General features: G+C 38.1%; 1 protein-coding gene across 1 annotated transcript; it reads right to left on the reverse strand.

The window, feature by feature from the left end:
- Positions 1–952: 952 nt before the first annotated feature.
- hs3st2 (heparan sulfate (glucosamine) 3-O-sulfotransferase 2) lies at positions 953–27,708 on the reverse strand. The gene is made up of 2 exons (XM_081384161.1): positions 27,046–27,708; positions 953–1,579 (listed from the first exon to the last, which is right to left on the reverse strand). The coding sequence occupies exons 1-2, from the start codon at positions 27,576–27,578 to the stop codon at positions 961–963; spliced, it is 1,152 nt and encodes a 383-aa protein (XP_081240287.1). The 5' UTR covers positions 27,579–27,708; the 3' UTR covers positions 953–960.
- Between the last annotated feature and the right edge of the window lie 275 nt (positions 27,709–27,983).

Below are 27,983 nucleotides of genomic sequence, written 5' to 3' on the forward strand. Positions count from 1 at the left end.
TTTTTAAGTTTTTGAAAGATGACTTTTATGCCCACCAAGGCTGCTTTTTTAAAATCTTTTTTAAAATTTTGTGAAATATTATTATAATTTAAAATAACTGTTTCCAACATAATGATGTATAGTGATGTCAAAGCTGAATTTTCAGCATCATTACTCCAGTCATCAGTGTCACATGATCAGTCAGACATCATTCTAATATGATGATTTGCTGCTCAAGAAACATTTATTGTTATCAATGTTGAAAACAGTTGGGCTGCTTAATATTTTTGTGGAAACGGTGACATTTTTTTCAGGATTCTTAGATGAATAGAAAGTTCAAAAGAACAACATTTATTTGAAATAGAAATCTTTTGTAACATTGTAAATGTCTTTACTGCCACTTTTGATCAATTGAATGCATCCTTGCTAAATAAAAGTATTAATTTATTTGAAACATACTGACCCCAAACTTTTGAATTGGTAGTGTATATATAAATACAAGTTATATAGTGTATATAGAGATTTCAAACTTTAAAAGGGGTGCAGATGTAACCCCTCTCACCGGGTCCTTCACACCCCTCTCCGTGCGGGTCTCGAACCCGGGTCTCCGGCATGAGAGTCAGGCGCTCTAACAAGGAGGCTAAAGACTGCAGCCTCTAGCATCTGTCGCTAGAGCGCCTATTGAGATCAGAGGAGTGAGGTTTACCCGCACAGCAACTACTAGCTGGCCTCCGTTACACAGACACACCATAAAAGTATTATAAAAGTTGTTCATATGACTTTATATGAAATGACAAAACAGTACCCAGCACATTCTTCTTCAATATCTTCTTTTTTGCTCCACTCAAGAAAGAAGGTAACACAGGTTTGGAACAACATTAGGGTGAGTAAATGATGACCGAATTTAAATTTTTAGGTGAACAATCCCTTAAAGGTGGACTCATCATCAGAAGAGAGAGGCTGGTTTCACCAAGGTCCTCCTCAGTCCCATCTGAAGTCATGACCCACCATTTCATAAAATTTCACATTGAATGGCCTATAAAATTCTCTAAGCTGCTCAATAACTTCCCGGTCAATCTGAACGTGAGTTCTGCCCTTGGACTTGCCCAGACAGCGGGGCTGGCTGCTGCTTTCCGGCTTCTTCAGGCACGGGAAGCCTTTCGTTCGGTTGAAGTAGAAGTGCTTGTCTGTGATGATGCGTTTGAGCCCCAGGAAGTCTTGCACCCGGCCCAGCTCACCGGCCGGATCCGTGATGAGCCGCTCCCCGCTGACGAAATGAATCTGTGACAGACGGAAGTATTGCAGCCAGTTCTCCAGGTGTAGGATGTACATGCCTATGCGGATGGCATTCCAGGAGGTGTCCACGATGCCTTGACTCCTGTTCATGAATGCTAGGTCCTCAAATGAGGGGATGTCGGGCTTCTTCGACAGGGTCTGTGTGTAGTCGGAGATCGCCCTTGTTACCGGGTTTCGCACTACAACAATCAGCTTCGTTTCACGAGACATGTTTGAGATGCGTCGCGGTGCCTCCCGTGTCACAAAGTAACTCGGTGTTTTCTCCATGGTGATTTGGCTGTCCAGAGTCCGTGGCATAAGGCCCCTGTGAAAACAGAAATATTAATCAAAATGAATGAAAAGCATAGGAAAGGTTCACAATGGTGGCTTTTCACTTAAGCCACCTACACTAATATTGGCACCCTTGGTAAATATGTGCAAAACAACAATAAAAAAAAGTGTTAAAATTCAGCATGCAACTCCCTAATGTCCCTACAGACAGGAATGATACATCATATTGTTGGGGTGTGCTATTGCTTTTCCAAGCAGTCTGACATTTGACAAACAATAAAATAAGGAAAAAAATTCTATAGACATGCATTGAAGGATGAACCACTCTTTTGACTTGATTAAGCAACCATCTTGCAATCACCTTGCAATCACACACACATTTCCTCAGAGAACATGTTCAAATTTGATGCAACTATAACACTGCTATTTTCTTTTCACAGCCTTGAAAAGTGAGGAAAAAGTGAGATAGCTTGTGGAATGTGGTCACCCCTCAAATTAGTGTAGACTTCAGCATGACAAATAGGAATTCAGTTACAGAAAGTGACAAAATAATCAGAGCACACACAAGAGGTTTTAATACTCGCAGCCAATATTTCCAGTCTCTTATCTCCCCGGTGAGTGTGATGCTGAAGGGTATGGGGAAATTATCAAATCTCAGGCACATCCTTTACTTCTGCTCATAAATCACCATCACCTGCATTACAGATGCACAATAGAGAGAAAGGCTTCGGCAAATCTGGGACATGCGAAATAGGTCGTTATTTTCACTAGTTTTCTTCAAGAAACCATCGAGTCCAGCTTTAGAGTTGTTCTTACTTGAACTGATGAACTACATAAGGTGATATCCACTTGGTCACAATTCTGTTGTTGTAGGAGTTAGCGTATTAATAGTGCCGTGAGCAGTTGTTTTGGAATGGCACGAAGAAAACTTCGTCTCACCTGACAGATATCACTGAAACAGATGTCTTGAGAAATCACACTAGTTTCTGCGAGAGCCCTAGGCAGAAAAACTGCTATCTGAATGCAGGATTTTACCATTTAGCTAGTCAGAACGCTCTAAAGTGCTAAGTCATTTTGAGAGCTAACATGTCAATCCAGGGTGGAATTTTTGAGGGAGGGGACAGCATAATTCAGTGGTTTAAGTTAGCAAAACGGCTAATATTTTAGAAATATTGTCCGACTTGAGACCGCGCCGACGCCACGTGACTGTGACGTATGGCATCAAAGTGCCGTGAGCGATTCGAGAACAGCCGACTGATTCATTCTGTGCAGCTTCTCCAGAGCGGCTGCACGAGCTCTGATGACGACACAGCTGTTCCACGATTGGCCGAATCCACCGCATGACAACGATCATGAGTGTTTGTGTTTATTCAAACACCTTCAGTTCCACTACTGCTCACAAATCAGCATTTTTATAACAGTAAAATCTATTTTCATGTAGTCACAATATTATATTGTGCCATGTTTATCCAAATAAAACTGATAAAAAAAAAAACGTAGACCCCACTACATTGGTATTTAAATAGTACAGGCTTATGTTGAACTTTATTCTTGTACAAACATACGCTGTAATAAGCAGTACATAAAGTATTAAATGAAAATGTCTCTGAAATGTCTGTGTATTTGACAAATATTGCATTTATTTTACTTCAGCTGTGGTAAAGTATGCAATCACAGCGCGAGTGTCACTACGCAAATCTCTGTTTGCAGCTCCTCCCCGACTGCAAATGGCAACTCTCTCCGATCGGTTACATCCAGCCGCAGCCGAAGTTGAACATACCTTTTGTCTACTTTAACCCTCCCCTTTCTCCAATCATTTTGTCCACTTAAACCCCACCCCTTTCTCCAATCATTTTGTCCACTTAAACCCCACCCCTTTCTCCAATCATGTTGTCCACTTTTGTCAGCTTAAACCCGCCCCTTTCTCCAATCATTTTGTCCACTTAAACCCCACCCCTTTCTCCAATCATGTTGTCCACTTAAACCCCACCCCTTTCTCCAATCATGTTGTCCACTTAAACCCCACCCCTTTCTCCAATCATTTTGTCCACTTAAACCCCACCCCTTTCTCCAATCATTTTGTCCACTTTTGTCAGCTTAAACCCGCCCCTTTCTCCAATCATGTTGTCCACTTAAACCCCACCCCTTTCTCCAATCATGTTGTCCACTTAAACCCCACCCCTTTCTCCAATCATTTTGTCCACTTAAACCCCACCCCTTTCTCCAATCATTTTGTCCACTTTTGTCAGCTTAAACCCGCCCCTTTCTCCAATCATTTTGTCCACTTAAACCCCACCCCTTTCTCCAATCATTTTGTCCACTTTTGTCAGCTTAAACCCGCCCCTTTCTCCATACTTTTGTCCACTTTTGTCAGCTTAAACCCCGACCCTTTCTCCAATCATTTTGTCCACTTAAACCCCACCCCTTTCTCCAATCATTTTGTCCACTTTTGTCAGCTTAAACCCGCCCCTTTCTCCAATAATTTTGTCATCTTAAACCCGTTCCTGTCTCTAGTCATTTTGTCATCTTAAACCAGCACCCCTTTCTTACAATAAACTGCAAGCTTGCATTCAGATCTGTCTTTTCTCTGTCCGTCACATCGCAACGTAAATTTTTAAATTTCGACTAATTTTAAAACACCATGTCTAAAGAGACATGAGACAAAGCCGGCCATTGCAAATCCATTTGTTCTTTATGTCAGAAGTAGCACGGACGCTTGAAGTACGTCAGAAATAGAATGGGGCATCAGTTTACTGTTGGGAATTTGCTGTCGTATCACGCCACATCCAGTACAGCATCACTGATTATAATGGGTTCTATTTGCTATTCGGGTCACACTGCTCTCATCTGGTGTAGATGTGGTGTAAAGGTCCAACCTGATCTCACAAGAAGACACTGATTTTTTATTTTTTTTACAATGTGTCAGTCTCAAATAAATTTGTATGAAAATGTATGATTTTTAGAAAAAAAGTAAGCAATAAGGCCCACCCCTAAGTATAAACATCACTGGGACGTAAGCAGAATGTATGAAAACCTTTGAATGAGATTGCAAGTAATGATAGGATTTAGCCAGCAATTTGCCAAAACGTAAAATAGTTACGGATTCCCATGAGATTGTGTTGAAATGTCCTACAAACAAAATAAAACAAAAATCACACAAACATATGTAAATTAAACATATGCTGTATGTTAAACATTTAACACCCAAGCTCCCTGCTAATGTACTTTTCTATATAATTGATCAAGTAAACATGTAAAGATATCAGAAATCCACATTAGTTAATATAGAGATTTTTGCTACATTTCCAATCCCTTGTATTTTTTTCCCTCAGATGGTATTTAAGCAGAGCTATAAATTAACTTTTCATGATTACATCAGCGTTCATCCATTAAATTGAGAATTACAGCTATAAGACAGGATTAGTGAGGGCTTAAGAATTTAAATCTTAGTTATAGACTGTAATAAAGATGGAAATTTTATTGACCATCTTATTGTATGGAACACAGGGGTCAGAGTATAACCTCGAATTTCCACCAGCTTCCTCGAGTTTCAGACTCATCCCCAATTCATAATGGTCTTTCCTAAAGCAGGAGTTGCCATACTTTACCTCCATAGTCCTGAAAATATCGATCCATTTAGCTTGATTTATAAATGGTGCGCTGCTGGCCAGGGTGTCTCTGTTAGCCTTAGCGGTTCAGGGCCAGAGTAAGCCATTAATCTTGCATACGGTGCAATGAAGCTTCACCCACTAAACAACTTTAATGTGTGTCTGAATGCATAGCACCAATCACAACCTGATGCAATGTTACATAATCAAACGTGTATTTCTTTCCAGACATCCATCAAAAATGCACTCACAAAAACAAAATTCTATTGAAGTTGACACCAGACTTCATTTTCGTTGCAAACTGTAGTATTTCATGCATCACTAAGGAAGAATTTTACTTTAACTGAAATAAATGTTTTTTATTATGTGAATATTTTTGTGAAATTATTATTAAATTGCATGGAAAAGCAATTCTTTACAATTGCGTGTCCTCTTATACAGAATATATATATTAAAAGAAAGACTTCCAAACTCCAATTTATTTTGACTTTGTGCTATTGCCTACCTCGGTACTCGCAGTTCTTTAATTAATTGCGTTTGCAAGAATCAAAAGATGCCATGAATTTGCCAGTCTGCCTGTTATCACATCACTGATGTGTCTCTCATCTGCTGTCTTGAGACGGGGCTGGCAGGTGCTCTGTTGCTTGCATAAGAGTCTGGTCTTTTTAGAGGAAAATTCATTTAAAGAGAAGAGTGAAGGCTAAGTTAGCTGAAAGCTGGAATAGAGAGGTGCTAATTGCAAAGTGGTGCACAGAAGCGTACTGTTGGGTTCACACTGAAGAATAGCCAGGGAAGTAGCCATAAGTGGAAGAAGTTCTTGGCCCTTTGTAAAAGATTTTTTTTGAAAGCTTTAATTTTTGTGGACAATGCAGAAATAAAACTAGATGGTAACAAGAAATAAACGTAAAACTGAATAATAAAGGTAAAGGTTTGTTAAAGCTTACCTTAATTTTCACTTTCAGTTAAAATAGTAATGTTTTATTTAAGGAGATCAAAATAAAACTGTTTAGAAATAGAAAGCTGTTTGTTAGTATTTTTATTCATCTCAATGGCAGTTACTCAGCTGGCGCAGGACCTCCTGGAAGTATGTGATTTGAAATCTGCTCAGTTCTGGAATCCTGAACTGTTTTTGAGTCTTTCTCATCTGAACCGAAAATGCTATGTGACTGAGGGTACGTATGCACGACAACGATATGCTTAAAAAGGAGAAGTTTTTTTCCGTGTACAGACGACACCATTGTCAAAACGATCCCCACTCACACGGATCCGCGAAAACGACTAAAATAGCTGTATTCTGCTGCCAGGCCATTAGATGGCGATGAAACACTATAGATTGAACACGTAATACGCATGTGCATGACGTCATCGTCTTCAGAGATTTGCGTTTTTGTTGTTTACACGGAGACCGTTTTCAAAAACTTGCACTTTAAAACCCGTTTTCAAAAGTTTGCGCTTTCAGCCATCCAAAACGCCGTTGTTGTGTAAACGAGCGGCCAGTACAAAGTTTTACGGTGTCGTGTAAACAGCCCCGAATTGTTCACAGGAACTACTATCCTGAGCTGTAACAGAAAGGTGGTGAGGATGGAAAAAGAGTCCTCAACAATTACTATAATAAATCTACTATACTATAATGAAATATTGCCCATATTTGCCTACACTGATGAGCCAAAACATTATGATCAGTCACAGGTGAAGCGAATATTGTTGATCATCTGCTAATATCATGTGAACAAAAGCCTAAATTAAATCTGTTCATCATATAAAGCAATCAAGTCTCTTCAGAAAATTTGGACTAAAACACTCAATCTTTTGAGTCGACAAAGTGGTAGTTGCGTAGCAGTCAATGGAGGGACATAAAGCTCTAAGATTTCATTCAAAACATCTTTATTTGTGTTCCGAAGATAAACGAAAGTCTTACGGGTTTGGAACGACATGAGGGTGAGTTATTAATGACTGAATTTTCATTTCATTATCCCTTTAAGATGCGAGTTATGTTGTTGTATGGGAAACACATGCTAATCAGTCATTAACCAACCCTTGCCTGATGGTTTTTTTGTTGTTGGTTTTTTCAATTCTATTTAGCATAAGAATAAAAAGACAATCTGAATGTAAATTGTGTACATAGAGTCCTGAAATTGCCAAGACCCTGTAATAGGAAAGATTTTAATAGCAACTGCAAGCATGCAAAAAATTTAAACATTTTAATCACTGGCATAATTCCTCTGCAATTACATAATTAATACGCTTATCGTGGTGCAGCAAAGGAAACAATTTTATCTTTTCCCATTGAATTAACTTTGAAGGCAGTCTATTGCAGAATTAGAGAGAATTAATTCCTAATTGAATTTATATCACAAACAAGTAAGACATAAAACAATTGCTGCCAGTTTAAAACTTAACGTTCCAAGGGAGACGTTTTCATCGCAACATTTACTCCAGCTATCTTTCTGAGCCCTGGATTCATTATATCACTGTATCTGTAGACACAGGTCTACATAATTGAGGATATCCTGATGTCTGGTATCACTGGCTTTCACTTTTAATGCAGACTGACATTCTAATTCATCAGGGGGTTAAGTCACTACTTGCTGCCAACAGATCCACCACCTCAGAGAAATGAGAAATGGCATCAGGCAAAGGTCTGATATTACATCTGAAAGTTACAGTGCAGTTAATTGTCTGCCAGAGCACGATGTATTCCTGTTGTCTTTTCTGCTGAAGATAAGTTTTCAGAGAGCCAGGCAGCTCTTCTGACATGTCTGGGATCTGCTGACAAGGTCGTGAGAGCTCTGGAGAACAAGCTCTGTGAATTACATCAGCTCGTGTCATACTAATACCATCAACCTAAAGTTATCCTCTTAAATTAAAAGTCTCCTGCAGGCTTTTAGTCAGCCCAGGTATCTCTGTTCTTGGGCCACATTTTGAACCGTACGATGAATGCAAAAAACACAACATCAGACAAAAAAATAAATAAATCTGAGTGCATGCCGTGCTAAGCGCAAACCAATGTGCCGTTCCTACTGAGGTCATTGATTCTGATGAAAAAAAAAAGGCTTCTGGCCAACCTGCATGCTGAGATGACTTTCTTCTGTGCCGCACCTTTGTGTTTCACACATTGCGGTATGTTTCTCTAATAGATGACAGTGCAGATTTGCAGTAAAATGGACACAGAATGCAGTGACGCTAAAGTCCTTCTTGAAAGAGTCTAATCTCATTCTACTCTGGGCCAATTTAAGGATTTCTTGACAATGAGATGATGTGGCTTTGACAACTTTTGTAAATAAATAGCATTGCATCTTTGATTTTACAGATGCAATATTCGGAGAGCGTTCAGATGAGAGATACCGTGCAAATGAAGCGTGTCTGTGACAGCGAAGTGCCAACATGATCTCATTAGTATTCATACATAAAATGTGGATCAAGTACAATTCCATATGTTTGCACAGACACACACACACATTTATTTATTTTTTTTTTTTTTACATATTAACAGCATCTAAAGAGTAAGAATTTTACATAATCAACACCTTTAGATATGTATCATGATTGTTTTTGAATCTTTTTCGATTCATTGAACATTGAAGTCAAGGAATTAATATGCCGATTTTATTGTATCAGTGCTATCACATTTATTGAACATGTTTACCTGATTTGACATTATAACGGATACATTATAATAGAATGTTGTCACCTGTATAGTTTTACACTATTACATTTTTTACATTGTTCAGAAGTGGTTAGTTTGAGGATACATGTGGTGGAGTGTCTATTTACACCAAGTGCAAATAGCCCGTCTCGTTGGCAGAGGATAGTTACACTAACTCTGCCCAAAATGATCTGATTTTGCCAGACAAAAATAAAAAATAAATCCTGTTGACAAAATCAGCAGTGTGGCGAGCAAGGCAGGTGGCGTCAGCTTTTGATGCAACTGACCCGAGTTCAAATTAGAGTTCTCTTTTTCCATCACATATTTTAAATAAAAATGAAGATGACATTTAAACAGTGGAAATATTTGAAACAGCCTATATTGGCTGGTGAGGCAGTGCACCATGCTAAAGACTGTCACCTATAAACGGGTCCACAGCTCTTTCTTACATACTTATAATACTTAATGGAACAAATGTTAAAGTATTTTAATGACTGGAAAAGGGAAAAAACTTCAGACAGCTACGTTACAACAGCCAATGTTTTCAGAGATCATATAAATAGGGTCTAGCAGCTCCTGTGATTTTACTACAGACTATATGCTCTCATTAATCTGCCTTTCTTTTTCTCTTTCAGTAATAGTTTAGCTTGGAATTGCCAGTTTAGGTTATCTGTGAAACATTAGGAATTTGACTTTGACTGACTTTGCAGATCCCTATCATATATTTAAAAAAACGTTATCCTTATACACTGTTCTGATGTACTGTAACCTCATGAGGGTTTTCTAAAAGTTCAGACGGACTGGGGAATACAGCGCAGCTATAGCAAAGTCATCTCTGTGCTTTGATTGCTGCAAGTCATAATGTTTTATAGCGCATTCTTTTAATTTTGTATTTCTGAACCTTTACCTCCTGATCCAGCATTTTGATCCTTAGAAATGTACCAATGTCTGATGAAAAGGTCAGATTTGAATGTTCTGTCGATATGATGTACTAAACGCACTCCTGATGCTGTTTGAGCATGGCTGGGAATAACTCTGTTTTCCCCTACCGTGTGCTTGAAGCTTTCATGCACTTAAGCACTTCTGACCTGTCCAACAATCCTGTACATATAAAATCTCAGGATTAAATATCTGAAGCTATTTGTGATTCAGGGCTGATTTTAGTCCATTATGTGTGACGGCGTGCTGAGGTGTGTTTTCAGCTTATTCTTTCAAACATGCTGTCCATTCCCTACACTGAACAGACCATAGAAATCGAATCACTCAGTCCACCGGTATTAAAGCGTAACCTGGGCATATTTAGATAATGCATGCTCAGACGCACTCCAATATTGCATTAGCTGAAGACTTGCTTAAACCTACATATGTGGTTATTAACTGGGCAGTTATGCTGCCATTTCTGTCTAATTAATCTGAGCCTCATTGTGCTAATTAAAGTGCTTTATGGTGGGACAAAGGATTAGATCATCATATTCATGCTAGTGCTGGTCTGATTGGTATTTCAAATGAAAAGCATCAATCACTATGACAAAGCTGCAGGGATATACGCTCACAGCGTTTTAGACGGCGAGCCTCATTTCCTGTCTGAGTTCAAATGCTTGTCATCACTGACACTCTTAATGAGCCGAGCCACATTAACAATATCCTGTTCCTGAGCCTCCGTAGAGATCGGGCCAACATCTATGGCTTCATAGTTTACTCAGGAGTTTGGGTGGGTTTGCATCTTTATACACTATGCTACATACAGTTTATTGGGTTCATACAGTATACATGTCAAACTGTTTTATGTATCTTTTGGCATCAATTATTTTAATTCATGTGGCTTTTAATCAGTGGTTTATAGTCAAAAAAAAGTATCAGTTTGTTTCTTATGCAAAATTTTCAGCATTCTATTACATAAACATTGTGAACAGAGCATTTGCATGGTATCCAACATGTTAAGCACAAAAGTTGCTGGAAACTGCAGAGCATTAGTCTCGCATAGCCAGACATTTGACTACAACATAAGCTCTAGTCCAGTTTGCAGCTTTATCCGTCCAAAAACCACCTACTTACATAGGGAGAGACCAACATAAAACAGCCAATCACAGTTAGATTTGTTTCACGTTCTGTTTAGGTGCGGGTTTATAATCTTGTAATCTGAATATTTGTCCATCCAAGAACTACAGATTATGGACACATATTCTTCCTATATCCACTAAAATATCAGTCCTTTTGCATAAAGGTGGATCGTATAAGTATTTGTTTCAAACAAAAATACAAGCAAAAAACAAATTACTACTAAGCTGGAAAATTCAGTGATTAGTTCTTCCTCAAAGAGATTAACAGTATTGACCCTGTACCTTGTAAACAACTTCATTTCAAGGTGAACTTAGCCCCTGACTCCAAAAAGTACCAGCCAATCAGTTATGCGATTGCATCAGATGGTCAGGGTGGGCCTAATGTCTGAGACTGAGACTAGAAAGGCATGTGCTTCCTGATGTATAAAGAAGTGCATGGCTCATGGGGATGCAAGTTCGAATCCAGTGTGTATTGCACCTTTTGCTTAGTTTCCTGTCTCTCCAACTGTGCTGTCATTTAAAGGTACACTATGTAACTTTTTTGTTCAAAATGTAAATGTCAATACATCATCAATCCTTCTTCCAAAACTTGTTTTTGTCTTACACTGATTCACTATGGCAGGATTTCTCAAACACTGTCCTGCACAGTTTAGCTCCAACCCTGATCAAACACACCTGAGCTGTGTTTGATCAGGGTTGGAGCTAAACTGTGCAGGACAGTGGCCCTCCAGGACCGAGTTTGAGAAACCCTGCACTATGGTAAGTTTATTATAAGTGTTTATATTTTAGACCTATCGGGATGTATTTTTTTGCGAGAAATTGCATACATACGTCACTCGCCTGTGTGTCTCGTCATGTCCATAAATAGAGAAAATTTGCTCCAGCTACTTTGTGCTGTGTATAGTGTTAGTTTTCATAATGAGTGAAAAAGATTGACATGGAGCAACTAAATCTTGAACTTCTGGGGAATCACTGGTTTAAAAAAAACTTCAAACAGAGGAGAGTCTGCTGGCAAAAAGAGAATGCGACAGAGCTCGTAATAAAACAAGCATCAAAATCTGCTTGGCTTTTTGGTGCTGGAGAGAGAACTGAGCAGTGGTGGGCCGTCAGGGCCAGCAAGGCCTTCTCTGCTGGCCTAAACACTATCAGAATCACTGTCCATTTTTGCACTTTAATATATTTTCTCCATGAATGATCTTGGTTGCCTGCTTCCAGTAGTGTATGTTTATGTTAGAGCTTTTTATCCAATTATATTTCAGCCATCACGTGTTGCCATGGCCAAAGAAATCTGCCTTGAGGCCTTCAGAATCAATAGTGCGGGCACTTGTAGCTTAAAATAAATGTCATCCATATCAGTAAATCTTAATCAGTAAGATTTAAGCAGCCAATCAGATTTTGATTTGACTGCATTGGGGCCATCTAGCAGGCGTACAATAACGTTGGCATTTTCACGTCCTTTCACTGGATAGTCAGAGCGCGTACTATTACTGGTAGTCAGAGGCTGAGCTAGCTAATCGCATCTGTAGCGAACTGCATAAACTAAAATATATTCCTGTAGATTTAGTTTTTCAACCCACAAATTAATGTTTCTTTTCCCCCTCGACCCCAGGTTCAAATGTACAGAAAAAAAAAATCCCTTATTCAGCCATCCAGCTTAACGCAGAGTCATGGAACACTATTCGATCTGTCCAGGTAATAACACAACTGACTGACTGTAATGTATATTATCTATTTTTATTTTTGCATGTTTTGTTTTAAATTGTTTGGATTGCATGTTGAATAGATTTTGCTTTTTGCATAACTGCATAATTTGTACTGTCCTTTTAGATGTGTGTCATGGCAGCTAATACATCATATAGTTTTCATAGATCTTGCTGATGTATTGGTTAATTGAATTTTGTATTTTTGTATTGTGATTTTAGTGGACCCCAGGAAGACTAGCGACCACCATAGTGGGAGCTAATGGGGATCCAAATAAAACAATAAAACAATGCCATGACTGATTTTGAAGGCAAAAGTCCTGCTGATCTCACTGATTTCCTTCAAAAATCTGTGTGAGAGCATGGGTCAGCTGTACACATCGTCATGTTTTGCGGTGACTGTGTCCACTGCTTCTGTCGAGCAGACAGTCTCAGCCCTAAAGCGAATTAAAACTTATGCCAGAAATACGACGGGACAGACTCGACTTTCAGCATTAGCCTCGATGGCGATAGAAAAGGTTGTTTTGACTGAAACGCACAGATAACCTGTACAACAGAGTAATTTAAGTCTTTTTGAGGAAAGAAATTAGGATGGATTTTGTGTAAAAAATAATCAGTAGGGTTGGTGAGTATAATGCTTTTTTTTGCCCCCAGTTTCCCCGTGGTGAATATGATTTTCTTCTTGATTTTTCTTGGAAATATATGATCAAAAGTTTTTTTTTTCAACATTCAAACTATTGTAACATCTGACAAGGGACTATTGTAACCCTTAAAGGACAATACAAGGGAGGCTCCGTTTCTGAGCTGTACACTATAACGCACAAGCCGAACTCACTCGCTCGTTTCTCTCTACCCGGCCTTTTCTGAACTCACCGCATTAACTGCCGGTGCAAAATATTAGACAGTTATAAGTAGGGCTGGGCGATATGGCCCCAAAAAAATATCACGATAATTTTTTTTATATCAGTCGATATCGATAATTATCACGATAAAAGTCAAATCTTTATTTCTTTCAAGTTTAAAGGCAGATTTTTGCTCCTAAGTGAAAGTTGTAGAAACCAGAGCGTTAACTGTGGTTTTAAACTACTCTTTATTGTCAGAACATGACAAAACACTAGCCAAATAGGTGAACATTTCACAAATCTGAGGTAGAACATTCAAACATTTATCATTTTTCCTTAACAAAATAAATATATTTATTGGGCAATTTCTTAGTTTCTGCATGTGCTAATTTTTTGGGGGGTAAAATGTAATATTCTGACTGTTTGAATTTGATTAAACTTAACCATTGGTCATCCATTATCATGCATTTAGATCATGACAACCACAGATGAAACCAGGCATACCCTGTAGCACCTCACTATCATGGCAAAATGTAACTTTATGGTTTCTATGGTATTTGTATGAAAAACAGTAGCCTAAATACATTATTAAATAGGCTACTGTAATTATATTCCATTAGTCCTTTAATACATTGTCTATAATATAATACAATTCAATTTGTATATCCCACATTTCATGGTGCAGTTAATATTAAGTTACTAGGCTAACTTTACAGTAAATCCATGGTAAATGATGGAAATTTGTAGACGGAAAAGCCTTCTGACTGTATCGTTGCGCACAGTGTTTCTCCTGTTTGTCAGCGCTGTTTCATCTGCCTTTAAACTAGTTTAAATCACTGAGACATTTGTGTTCCTCGCTGAATTCTGAAAACGCTTCTCACTGGATTTCGTGATCGAGACCGATCAGAGTAAACGCATCTGCTCTAGTGAGCTCGCGCTCGCGCTGCCGTTTGGACTTTGAGCAGAGCGGATAAATGGTCCGTGTGGCGCGCGGTTCAAATGAGTTTCATTACGCTTTTGGCGCATAAACATTATCGGACATTTATCGACCTCTTGATATCGTTTTATCGAGAAAAATTATATCGCGATAATTATCGTTATTGTTTTATTGCCCAGCCCTAGTTATAAGACAGTCTGTGCGCTGCTACACTATTAAAAGTTATTAATTCAGGTAGGACACCACTGAAGGCCTAGGTGTGAAATGCACTGCCCGCCACTGGAACTGAGGGATTTGAAATGTTGTAAAAGCAACGTGGAGATGGCGTTTTTACTATAACAGGTGAGTAAGGTATTTCATTGAACAGATAAATTGCTATATGTAGCTCTCTAAAAGAGTTCATTGTAAAGCATTATTTCTTGTGAAGGATTATTTCATTATGGTTGTTGTAGCGCTGTGCTGGAATTTCTTTTCCAGGAAGTATATTGTGATTATTAATGGCTAAAGCTACAGTAATGTCTTCAGCTAGCTTGAGATCCTTTCAATCTAAACTGATTACATTTCTTAAGCCTAGTAGTGAATGTTTTATTTGCAGTAGGAAAACCACATTCATCCACACAGTCAAGCAGAGCCGAAGCACAACCAAAACAATGTTCTTCCATCATGCAAAAAGATAAAACAACGATAAAAGAAAAAATACCTTACGTTGTATTTTGCATCTGGTTATGGCACGGTGTCATGCTCTGTGTCACTGCCAGGAGAAAGTTAATTGAAAGTGTTTATTTAGTTTACCATAACTGCAGAAGCTCTGAAATGTTTTTCAGTCACATCATCATGTGCAGTAATACCAAAGTCACATAATCCCTGAACAATGAACAGATTTTAGTCAGTGTCACTAATATTCCTCATTTCCTGGCCTGGAAAGAGCAAATGGCTTAATTTTTCCATCACCGTAATACAGATCATGAATATTTCAACTGCTCAGATTTTCTTCTGGGAGGATGTCAGACCATTAATGACCAGTCAGCAACAGGAACTCGCCTCAGAGAAAGTCTATTAAGAGTTAACCATGAACCATCCACACATACATCATGCCGTGGGTGTAGGTTGACATTGCTGGCAGTAGTAATGCGACTAAAAGCAGCACTTGAATGAATTATAACTCCTTCAATATGACACCTAAAAAATGTGTTATCATTTAAGCCAGACATTCATCTTCAAGCCCTTCACTTCTAATGAATGATTTATAAAAGCTAAAGCGCTGCTATAGCTTTGTCAACACAACATGTTCAGCGTGCATTTACAAATGACTGGCTTGCCCTCATAGATTCATCATGCAACGTATTTGCCGTAATTGCAACATATGAAATTAAACAATAACGATCTGTTGGTATTATTGATCCAGCCAGAAAAAACGGGAACAATTAGACCATCGACTACCCCAAAATAGACTGCAAGGCTGCTGCACGATGATAAATTAACTTTACCGTACACCTCGCCGGGAAAGAGTGTATTTTGATTCAGAACAGCGCGTTGGCAGACTTCATGTGTTGTTGCTCAAAGAGCTCCTCAACAGAGACTATAAAAAGATGAAAGGACCTAGACTTGTCAATCTCCAAACTCATTTGTGTTGGAACTGAAACATCTTTTGCATCTCAGCAGTGCCACAGTATTTTTGGTCTCATTTACTTCAGATACATCCCCGAGAGGAGGAGGAGGAGAGCTCAAAGAGGTGATGTCTCCTGGAAACTGGCTTCACTTCAGAGCACGGTGGTCCAACGCTCACATTTCAACGCGATATGCGCAACATCACACGCATTTGAAGTAAAATACGACCATCATATTCTATAGGTGTGTCCCAATTTGCATACTTATGCACTATTCTTCACACTTTTTTTTTTTTGTAGTAGAAGTATGTTCACACTGAAAATTCCAAAAAGAACACATGCATTTCAAATGCCTGAATGATGCACTTAATTAACTGAAAAAACAAGGTTTGGAATGTTGGACACTTCATGCATTCAACACTCACAGCTTTGAAGCTATCAGACTCTGATGCTTGATGGCAAAATAACCGTATAAGTTCATACTCTAGATTATAGAGTACATAGTGCATAGTGTAAGTGCATGGTGTATATTACATAATTTGGGACACAACATATGTCTAAAAATATTGTTGTATTCTCAATCATACTCACAAGCACTTTAAATCACTTTATACTACGGGGCAGTTGAATGCTTGAATCTGATTGGTTGACGAACGTTCTCAGGTGTGCAATTATTTTCAGGCAAACGCATGGTTAAAATAGTTCCAGCCAGGTCTTGACCGCATTACAGTTCTATATCACTACGCCAAATGATTTCAGTTATTTCAAAGGTCTACACAGCCTCTACAACAGAAAAAGAACCAAAACACACAACAACTATTATTCAAATTATTCCTTACTTAAATTGCTTCTAATTTCACACAGCCGAGAACTGTGTTTGATGGTTCTGTAAAAAAAAAAAAAAAAAAAAAAACTTCCTTATGACAATGATTAAAAAAAATTGGTGAAAAATGTTATGGTATTGTTGCTTCATTATCCCAGTTCATTTCAGCCTTGTATCAGTGGCATTGTCAAAACACAATATGTTATCATTCATTTCAAAGCCACAGAGAGAGTACTGCGCACTTCAGAAGGTTGTGGAAGTGAAAAAGTGAGGCGAGCCAAAGCTTTCATTGTCCAGCGGGGAATGGGCCTGATTCACCCTCAAAGAAAATGCTTCATATTTTTTCTCTCCTGGTTTAAAGGGTTCATTGCAAAGCTGCAGGATATAATGGGAACATTATCATGGAATAATAAGAAGCAGGCTTACTCAGTATGTGGCAGAAATGCAAATGGCTGAAGGGACACCTGAACGCAAAACACAGAATGCCTGCACTTCAAATTACACGTAATCCATTGAAGCACAAGTAAAGTGTGATCTTAACAGAATTTCATTGCAAATTGTAACATTAATGACTTCATACTTTGGACAAAAATCATATGTTCTTGTCTATTAGCATTAAAATAGAAGCCTTAAAGGGTTAGTTCACCCAAAAATGAAAATTCTGTCAGTAATTACTCACCCTCATGTTGTTCCAACCACGTAAGACCTTCGTTCATCTTAGGAACACAAATTAAGATATTTCACTCCACTTAAGATCACTCCTCCACAGGCTTCAGTGGCTCAATCTTAAGTTTATAATGCGACGAAAATACTTTTTGTGCGCAAATACAAACAAAAATAACGACTTTATTTCACTTTTCATTTCCTTCTCTCTGGGCCTCGAGTCTTTTCACGTAGTGTAATAGCGTAGCGCGTCTGTGTTTCACGTCACCACGTAGGCTCGCTATTGGGCGACGCTGGTCATGTGTGTGATACGTAGTGACGTGCAACACAGACGCGCTACACAGTTATACTACGTGAACTAACTCGAGGCCCAGAGAGAAGGAAATTAAAAGTGGAATAAAGTCGTTATTTTTGTTTGTTTTTGCGCACAAAAAGTATTCTCGTCGCTTTATAAACTTAAGATTGAGCCACTGGAGTCACTTGGACTATATAAACAATGTCTTTAATACATTTTCAGGGCCAGCAAGTTATAGTGTCCATAAGCCTGCAGGAGGAGTGATCCAGCTCTCAGATTTCATCAAAAATATCTTAATTTGTGTTCGGAAGATGAACGAAAGTCTTACGGGGTTGGAACAACATAAGGGTGAGTAATTACTGACAGAATTATCATTTTTGGGTGAACTAACCCTTTAAATAGCACGGTGCTACTGTGCTCATAAGCATTTATTTATTTATTATTATTATTATTATTAATTTTCTTGATGTAGCTACTTAAGGGTAATCATCATAGATTATGCCGTTCAATGGCAGACATGGTAGCCATTCCCAATAAAGTCATGCATCCATACAGTAGCTACAAATAACTTCACTCCACACCATCTCCCACCACCATCTTCTCCCATAAGGTGCACTTGTGAATATGCATTGGCGTGTGAATTGATTTTAAAATGGGAAATGGTTATGTTTATGCACTGGAGCCTGAAAAAAGTGATACATGATATCTATAGCTCTCTCTGCTGCCCGTATATGTACTGTACTATACAATCTTTTAGATTTTTTCCCACATTGATACAGAGTACTGTATGATGTCAAAGGGAAAAATACACACATTTTTCTGAACTACAGATAATAAGAAAAATTGATAATTGAATACATTAGCTAGGAGTGCAGCGGATCACAACACTCACGGTTCGGATCATATTGCGTTTTTTGAGTCACTGATCGGATCATTTTTCAGATCAGCCAAAAAAGGTTTAACAGTATTCAGGTATACAGAAGGCGAAAAATCGAATGTAAAATAACACTGCTTAGTCTTCACTGTATTTAAATAATTAATCTTTGTTAAAGCTACATGATACTTTGTTAAAATATTTTTTTTGTTTGATTATCATTAATGACTATTAGCTTGCTGTCACTTTAAGAGCTAATGCACGGATCCAATATAATGATATGCATCCGTTTTCTTTCTCAATTGTTTTCGTTTATTTAAGACACAACCAACTGCGTTTACGAGGGTATTAGTCAAGATAGGCAGTTTGAGATAATTCTGGCCCACTAGGACCCGTTACACCCCTTACATTAGCATTCCTCTCCCTCACCCCAGCTGTTATTTTCTTCGGTCGAGACAGGTGATGCAAAACATGCCTGCCCACCTTAACAAAACTGCTGATGCTCCAAGTTTGATGGGGACAATTTATGAATAGCAAGTCATTTTTCAGATGCATATAATTAATCTGGAGTGACTTTGATTTTGGCCACTTTAGAGCATGAACTTTCTCTCTACTATTGACAGAGGTTAGAAAGGATTTGATTGCCTGTAAGCATAAGTACAGGCAACGTAGGATTATATCCAATGCATGCAGGCAACATTCATAATGAGAATATGTTTATCACCTTAAGCCTCCTACACCACACACTAAGACATCTGGACATTAAAATCCTCCGAGGAGGATTGTAATCGTAGGGATCTCACCTGGGCAAACCAAAGCCTGTTTGAATCAATCTCTCTCTCTCTCTCTCTCTCTCTCTCTCTCTCTCTCTCTCTCTCTCTCTCTCTCTCTCTCTCTCTCTCTCTCTCTCTCTCTCTCTCTCTCTCTCTCTCTCTCTCTCTCTCTCTCTCTCTCTCTCTCTCTTTAGTTTATGCCACTCCAGTATAACTATTAAATTTTTGGTATATTTTTGGGTCATTGTCCTGCTGGAAGATTAATCATCTCCCAAGTTTCAGTATTTCAGCAGACTGCAGCACGTTTTTCTCCAGATTATTTCTGGATTCTGCATCTCCCCTGTCTTTATGAACTGAGAAGCTTCCACAGAAAACCTAACATATTAAAATATTAGAATAATATTTGAAAGTTTTGTGTGTTGACCCGAAGTTGCCTTCATCTGAAATCTCCGCAGATGTCGACGTTGCCTGCAAACATAGCAAAGACTGGATACAATTAGACTTTATGCAAAAGCATATCAACAAGGTGACTACCAATGGAGTGATGCTACTAAATTCATTGAATTGAAATCTAAAAATCTACAAACATCAGGGTTTTGTGGTCTCTTAAGGCCCCGATATACTTCAAGCGAAATCAAAGAACGAACTGATGTGATGTAATTTAAAAAAAAAAAAAAACAGACTAGAAACGAACTTCGTTTGTAGATCGTTTTGGGAGTTAGAAACAGCTTGCTCTGGCTAGATAGGTCCGCCTTATTTTACGTGAAAATCTAAATTCTGGTTACTTTGGCCTGTGCAGATGGTCGAGGTCTGTGAGTGAAAACATGAACAGTTGTAGAAAATAGTAGAAAAATGCAGTTGTACTGACACTGTTTTTCATGTTTAATATGGTCGTTTTACCCCTAAACTAAGAACGAAAAAGAACTTCGCCATGAGTATATCAGGGCCTTTATCCTCCCCAAGGCTGCATTTATTTGATAAAAAATACAGTAAAACATTAATACTGTGAAATTTTGCCATTTTTTCTTAATATCTCTATATAAATAAATTATTCCTGTGATGGCAAAGCTGAATTTTGAGTATCATTACTCGCATCATTATACGCTCAGACGCTCATAGCGGTTGACCAATCACGACACACTAATCCAGCCGACCAATCAGAGCACATTGTGCTTTTCAGAAGGAGTGGCTTCATAGAGACAGGAACTAAACATAGCGTTACTGACAGACTGAGAAGAGAGGTGCTGCAACAACGTAGAATATGTGAAAAATAATGTGTTTTTGGAACATTCAAGCATGAAAACCTGTACTTCACTGTAGGGAACTTGTTCTAATATGCAATGCTTGGTTATAACAGAACAGCCCTATAGAGTTAAAGGTTCATGCATGGGGCTTTATTTTTCCAACAAAAGATTTCTACATGTGTCCTTGGTCTTTATGGTGTACAATTTTCCTTGAAATGTACTACATTGAAGCAGATTCTCCAACACGCATATGTGTTTTTACTGTATAGTAAAGATGATGTTATTGTGCATAGAAGAAAACTTTAGGGGTGATTTACATGCGTAAAAGCAAGGGAAAGAGTTTCATGAAATTCATTTAGTTCCACGTTTTTGTAATTTATTTAGTAAATTGTCTGGCTTTTTTTACTTTGCATTTCAGAGTAACTCAATAAAATGTGCTAAATTCTAAAGGGGTGAAAGCATTTTATAGGCCCGGTATATGCACGATTTAATTTGCACTGCAGAGGGCCAGTGGAATGCCATAATGTATGATAATATATGATGACTGCTTCTCTTCAAGTATTCTAAGTGAATCCGAGCGCTCACCTTCAGCTTCTCAGCGGTTCTGTGGTTTGTCTCTAGAGTGACTCGGAGCATTCAACATTCATTCTTAATCCAGTCAGTCCCATAATGGACTCCCATCAGTAGACGCACTTTCTCGGAGTAGCTCATATTTACTCGCCGCTCTTGCTAGTGGCACTCATGTCTAATGAGTAATTTACACTAAAATCACCAAATCAAAACATCTCGGTAGCTTGCCGTTCTCTGGGGCACATCCAAAAAAGAAGTGTGTAGGTAATTAATGCTACAGGAACATCTACAACTCTCTGAACCATACTGGGATTAGCCATTCCCGTTAGTGAAGCAGGGGAATAGAAAGGGCTCTCATGTGCATGGAGAAATGTGTGGTTTTCCCAGTTAAATAAGCTCTGTCCAACTTTCTGTCCTTGTCAACCTTTCTGAATGCTCCTTTCCCTTTCGAGCCAATTAATGGAGGACCAGGAGGAATTTCTTGGCTCCAGCAAATGTTAAAAGACGTCTCGTACAATCTGAGGATTTCTTAGGGAATCTGCTTGAAGAACTTCCAACTATAGTAAAATCAATAGAATTCAGATGCCCTTTTAAGTTTAGATGGTGTGTAGTGCAGAATATTTGTTTGATTTGATGAACCCAATGAATATGAAACCTACATCAGCAGGCTCACAAGTGTCCACTCATAATGGGAAAACAGGTTTGCCTACAACAAATGAGGCCATAAGGATCCTTGTCCATTCTAAAAATAAAGTAATGAGCATCCACATATGTATTACATGTCTCTCGTAGGCTTCGGAGGAGTGGTAGAGCACACAAAACTCAACAATTTATGAAATTGTCCAGGAACCTTGCTTGCACTTTTTTAAGGTAAAAGAAGAGATCTTATTATTTCAAGCAAGGACTTTGTTGCTCCATCTAGGACAACTTTTAGTAAAAACCCAGGGGTAATCTCAAAAACGCTAGTCAATTTAATGAATGGGCCCTGTCAAGACAAAGACTGAAGTAAAATGAAAAACAAGACTCTAAAACACATTATTAAAGGGCTTTATAAGAAACTTTTGACTTAATCAGCCAATTCATCTTTCTCATTACTTCTGCCCTTTATTGCAGCCCTTATTGGTCCTCTCATTGCAAGAAGTCAGTGGCTAAAATAAAATGGCTTTCAGTGAGGATTAGGGGGACTATTTCAGTGTCTTAGTGTGAGAATAAGAGGCCTATTTTATAGGCATGGCACTGTATATATGTGTGTATGTATGTATATATGAAGAGTTCAGATGCAAAAGCCTCTAAGTGCCATCTGAAATTTTCTTCTAGAATGATCATTTTTATCAAGCTTGTATATTTAAGTTCAGTAATTTCACTTAAATGACAATTCATAGGTAATTTTCATTGTCATTTAAGTGAAATTACTGAAATTAAATATATGAGCTTGATAAAAATTATCATTCTATAAGAAAATTTCAGATGGCACTTAGAGGATTTTGCATCTGAACTCTTTAAATATATATATATATATATATATATATATATATATATATATATATATATATATATATATATATATATATATATATATATATATATATATATATATGCGCTTGAGATTAACGATTGTCCGTTTGGCAGGATAAATTATTTTTTGAAGCGGCAAGTGAAAGAGAATCTTACTTTCCCGACCAGACGTATCATTTTTTAAAACATCAATAACAAAACATAATTGGACTTGATCTGCTACACTGCCGAAGGTGCTAAGGTTACTGCTGCTGCAGAGCAAGTACAACTTGCTTCTGCTAAATGTGCAGATCATGAAATTAATGGAAACAAGCTTCTGCTGCTAGACAGAGGAAGACCCCTGTACCAGATCTAATCAGGTGGTGCTGGGGAGGTGAAGGGCTAAGACTATGCATAATGCGCAGAGTTAGTGAATTCATTTGGATGCGTCATGGTTATAAAGGGAAGTGGTTATGAATAGGTGAATTTGATTGGATTGTGTACGTTGAAACGACCTATCAGAGCACAAATAGAGTTTCATGGATGAACTATCAATATATTACATATATTACAACATCACATGACCAATAAGTGCTGTTTTCCCAAATATCAGCACGGTTGCAAATGTGACATTGATTTTATACAACAGTTCAACAAACAAGTAGTTAATATTAAATGACTTGCATTTTAGACACAATATTGACTATTTTGCTCTATTTCGCCAATGAACATAGCTCAAAACAAAGCCAGAGCAGAAAGAATTGGGTGAGTCAATATTAGCCCCTTTCACACACACAGTCTTTACTGGTAATTTACCAGTAAATTAGTGTTAACAGATCATGTGTGAACAGGACCTTTTAAAAAATACCGGTAAATTGGTTCAGGCAATTTACCAGTAAGGGAAGTTGTAACATTACCACCGGTAGAGTGCTCTGTGTGAATGCCGAATGAAGATTACTGGTATTTGCACGTACGAAGTCAAAACACCATGACGTAAGAAGTCTGCTTTTGGCCAATAATAAAGACTTATGAAGATGACGTGATTACTCAGCACTGTTTACAGTATGGTTTTTAATAGTTTTTCTATTTAAATATATGTGCTAAATGATCATTTTTTGACTGTTTTGCAGCTTTTCAATGTGTCCATTCATCAGTGCTGCGGCTCTGCAGTTGGTTACTATTATGTGCGTCTCATGTTTTTAAGAGCAAAAACGCATTCTGTTTGATCATCCGTTATGCCTTTCACTCAGACATCAAAATTTTTTGTCAAATTGAACAGATAGTGAAACTAAAGCGCATCTCCTCATACGGGAGAATGAAAACAACAGCGTGGCGTTAAAAGATCATTTCCGATGACTGACATCACAGAATTTACCGGTATTTTGCTGCTGATGTGTGAATGGTCTTTTACTGGTAAAAAGGCAAAACGCCGTTGCCTGTGTGAACAGCATGTGAATTTCATTGAATTTCATTCTGGAAATTTTACGGTAATTTACCAGGATTGATGTGTTAAAGGGGCTAATGACACATTGACCCATTCAGCCTTTTCAACAAATCAGCTGAATGAATGACTCAATGACTTAAGACAGTCACTTTCCGCCGCCTATTGGTGGTTTAGTTTCATATTTAAAAGTATCATTGTATTTTTCACAACATGTTATATTAATGTATATAAAAAAATAAAATAAATGTTTTACGATCTCTTTATGAACTTTTTGAAGCGTCAAAGTGGTAGTTGCGTAGCTGTCAATGGAGAGTACAGAAATCTCTCAGATTTCATCAAAAAGATCTTCATTTGTGTTCCGAAGATGAACGGAAGTCTTACGGGTTTGGAATGACATGAGGGTGAGTTATTAATGACTGAATTTTGAAATTTTGAACAGAAGGTGACCCTTTAAACATTCTAAATACATCTAGATGCCACTTCAGATGCAGCTTCCGTGTTTCCTCTGCAGGAAATTTTGTTGATAGTGATTTCATTTGCTAATAGCCCTATAGTGTCTTATTATTCTAATTAAATGTATTGATAAAACTTAAAGGGCTAGCTCACCCAAAAATTTGTTGTGAAGGCACCCATGACCGATTGCTGTGGCTGTAGATTACCGGTAATAATGTTGTAAATGACAACATCTTTGAATTCCTTTCTTTTTCCCCCGCATCTTTTTCTCCCCATGCCCAAATACAAGGGACCAGCATCGATCCGCACATCTCACAAACACATCTGCTTCGATTGATTTAAGCACAGAAGACTGCGGGTGAGTGGAGTTGCCCCTGAACGAACGTAAATAGAGGAGAAGTGTGTTTTATGGTGGTTTCCAGACAACGAGCAGACTGAACAAGCAGCAACACCTGCTAATGGCTGAAGGGCTGCTCTCACACAAGTATGTACTGTTGGCTTCTATGGCTTTCCCCCCTCACGTTTGGACATGACCCATGGGGAGTCCTCTCTGTCCTGTCTGAGATGGGATGTGATGTGTGTGTGTAATAACTGAAGCTGTGCTGCAGGCAGATGCCGTGCTGAAACAGGGAGGACTGATATTGTCTCCCAGAGACCCCTGCATCACGGCCCTACACGCCACACAGAATCGACACCGACTTCTTGCACAGTCGAACGGCTCCCCGATGGGTATTTGAATGGCAGCCCATCAGTAGATAGGGAAGAAGGAAAGGAAGGAGTTGATTTTAATCTGCCCACTGATCAATATGATCCATGCCTTTCTCTGGCAGGGTTTATGGAAGGTTTACTCTTGAAAGAGATCCATTGGCCTTTATCTGCATATTTTCCCCCTGAAACCGAACACTGCAATCACTCTGTGTCATTCCGCTCTGGGTCTCTGGCCAAAACGCTATCATTCCTGCTCTCTCGGTATGACTTACTGCTAACATCTCCTTGTCAGCAGTTCGAGTTTTCAGCTCTCGTCTTACTGCCACCTCAAAAAAGGCAGTTTTCATCATTTTTTGCACTCTGCTGATATTACCTTTATGACATTTCACCCATTAGGCAGTTCTTTTTCTTTTTCAAATTTGTGCGATTTTGAAGAATGATTTGCTTAAAATTGACATTTTGGCTCTTCTATTAATATTATTTGATTAAATCAGTTTTTTGTTTGTTTATATTTATTATATTGGACCATGATGGCTGCTATACAAGGAATAACATTCCTTTTTAAAGCAAAACCTAATATAAACAATTGAATATTTGTTTATGCATGCACAGTATTACAAATAGTTTGTACAACTTTTGTCATGTTCAGAATACTGGGTAGTTTTACTGAGCACATCATTTTATGGGTAATTTGACTGACTTATCAAAATTCCAAGAATTCTGAATAGAGTTTGCCTAGAACAAAATGTGGGATTTGTAACGTGGAATATTTATGTTATTTTTCCTCTTCTTTTTCTTGTAAACAGCATCAGAGAAAACGGAGTTGGTTTATAAAAAATAAAAAAAATAAAAAATAAAAATCTATCTATCTATCTATCTATCTATCTATCTATCTATCTATCTATCTATCTATCTATCTATCTATCTATCTATATATATATATATATATATATATATATATCCACGATCAGGTTTCCCTCACTAGTAACGGAATGTAAAACCCATAGTGAGCTGGAGTGATTAAAGTCACCATGAAATCAAAAATTGACAATTAATTATTTTTTATGGAATATTGCAGTATTTATTATGATTTATACATGCACATCATCATTATTATTTTTTTCTATTTTATGTGCTCTTGTAATCTTTAATCAAAATAACTTCTCTGTCTTCCAACAACATCTCTTCTCTGATGATGTGTCTACTGGAGGGAGGGCGGAACAACCTGTCACTCATATGAGATCATGGCAATAACAAATCATTCAATCAATTCCCAATAGACCAAATCAAGCCCTCCCCTAAATTTTTTCTTGTTCGAGAAGCCATTTTACTCAGATATACAGTACGTCAAAATAGGGAAGAAGAGAACACCGCAACTTCTGTTTCATGCCGATTGTAAAGAGATTTTTGAGAGGGGAAGAGAAAGTTGGAAGTATTTTCATTGGTGGAAAATAAACATAGCCTATTAATGTGCAATTTTTTATTTTAATTATTTTTATATATTTTTTTGTCTGAACTGCAAGTTACTCAATATTGACTTGATTATAACTAGTAGTCCTAATATTAATATAATTCTTGCAATTGTGCTGTAGTATTGAATATTCGCATGGCTGTGATTACCTGCTGCCAATTTTCAGTACAGCATCACTTGTGTGATATTGCGTTCATTTTTTTTTTTTTTTTGGTATTATACAATTGCCTTAGGTTATTGAATTTACTAACTAGAATGCCAATGCAAAAAGCCAGAAAAAAAACCTACCTGTACCATTCCAATCCTTTGTCATAATTTCTATCAAAGAAATGTGGTTCGGTCCCAAGAGCTCGAACATCTGGATGAATCCTGATGAACTCCAGAACTGCCCTGGTGCCTCCTTTCTTAACGCCAACTATAAGTGCATTGGGCAACTTCTTATTCCCGTATTTTGGCGAATTACTGTTATTACTCTGCTTGTGATCTACCACATCTTGTGTTTTCTGGAAGGCTGAATGCTTGCTTTGGTTGCCAGTAAGGTTCAAGAGACCCACAGCCCTCGTCTCATCCGAGAGAACTCTCGCTTTCGCTGATATAGTGCAATAATGTGACTTCTGTAAAAGTTTTTTACTTCCCATGTTCTTCAGATGGACGCAGCGGTGATCCTCCAATCTCTGGCTAGGCATGATTGTACCGGAGCAGAAGAGGATGCTGTAGCATAGATACATGAAACACAAAGATATAGTGAATATAAAAATAAATCTTCTGCTTAATCTGTTTGAGGATGGCACGATTCGGCTGGACAGGAACCTATATGCCATGTCTCCATGGATGAAAACAAGGCATGTTTTTCCCCGTAAGTTTCTCTGTGAGATTTGCTGGTTGTCTCGAGCTCCCCATCAACTCCGACAGCGCGAACTTACATCTCATTTGGGAAAATGATAGTTAATATTTCCGAGCGGACACATAAGATGACAGGAAGTCTGAGAAGAACAAGGTAAAGTTTCCAAATTAGCAAAAAAACAAATGTAATTCCACTGCCCTTTAGTTTCGACGTCGCGTCACTTTTGTAGGCTACGTGAAATCACCTCATATATCTGGACTCCAGCAACTTGACTTGACTTGATTCTGTGCTGATATAGTGTTGAAAATGTTTAAAGTAATTCCTTTGTTAGACCTGGTAATGTGACACAGCATCTTACTAAATGTAATCCGTTTTGGAAATC

The sequence above is a fragment of the Scardinius erythrophthalmus genome (genome assembly GCF_964197995.2).
Source record: "Scardinius erythrophthalmus genome assembly, chromosome: 1".
NCBI classification, from domain to species: domain Eukaryota; kingdom Metazoa; phylum Chordata; class Actinopteri; order Cypriniformes; family Leuciscidae; genus Scardinius; species Scardinius erythrophthalmus.

Excerpts from the sequence above, each read along its gene's own strand:
- hs3st2 (XM_081384161.1), bottom strand. The coding sequence starts at position 27,578 with ATGGCATATAGGTTCCTGTCCAGCCGAATCGTGCCATCCTCAAACAGA. Across the intron at positions 1,580-27,045 it reads AAAGGATTGGAATGGTACAG|GGGCCTTATGCCACGGACTC; the intron begins GTAGGTTTTTTT and ends CTGTTTTCACAG.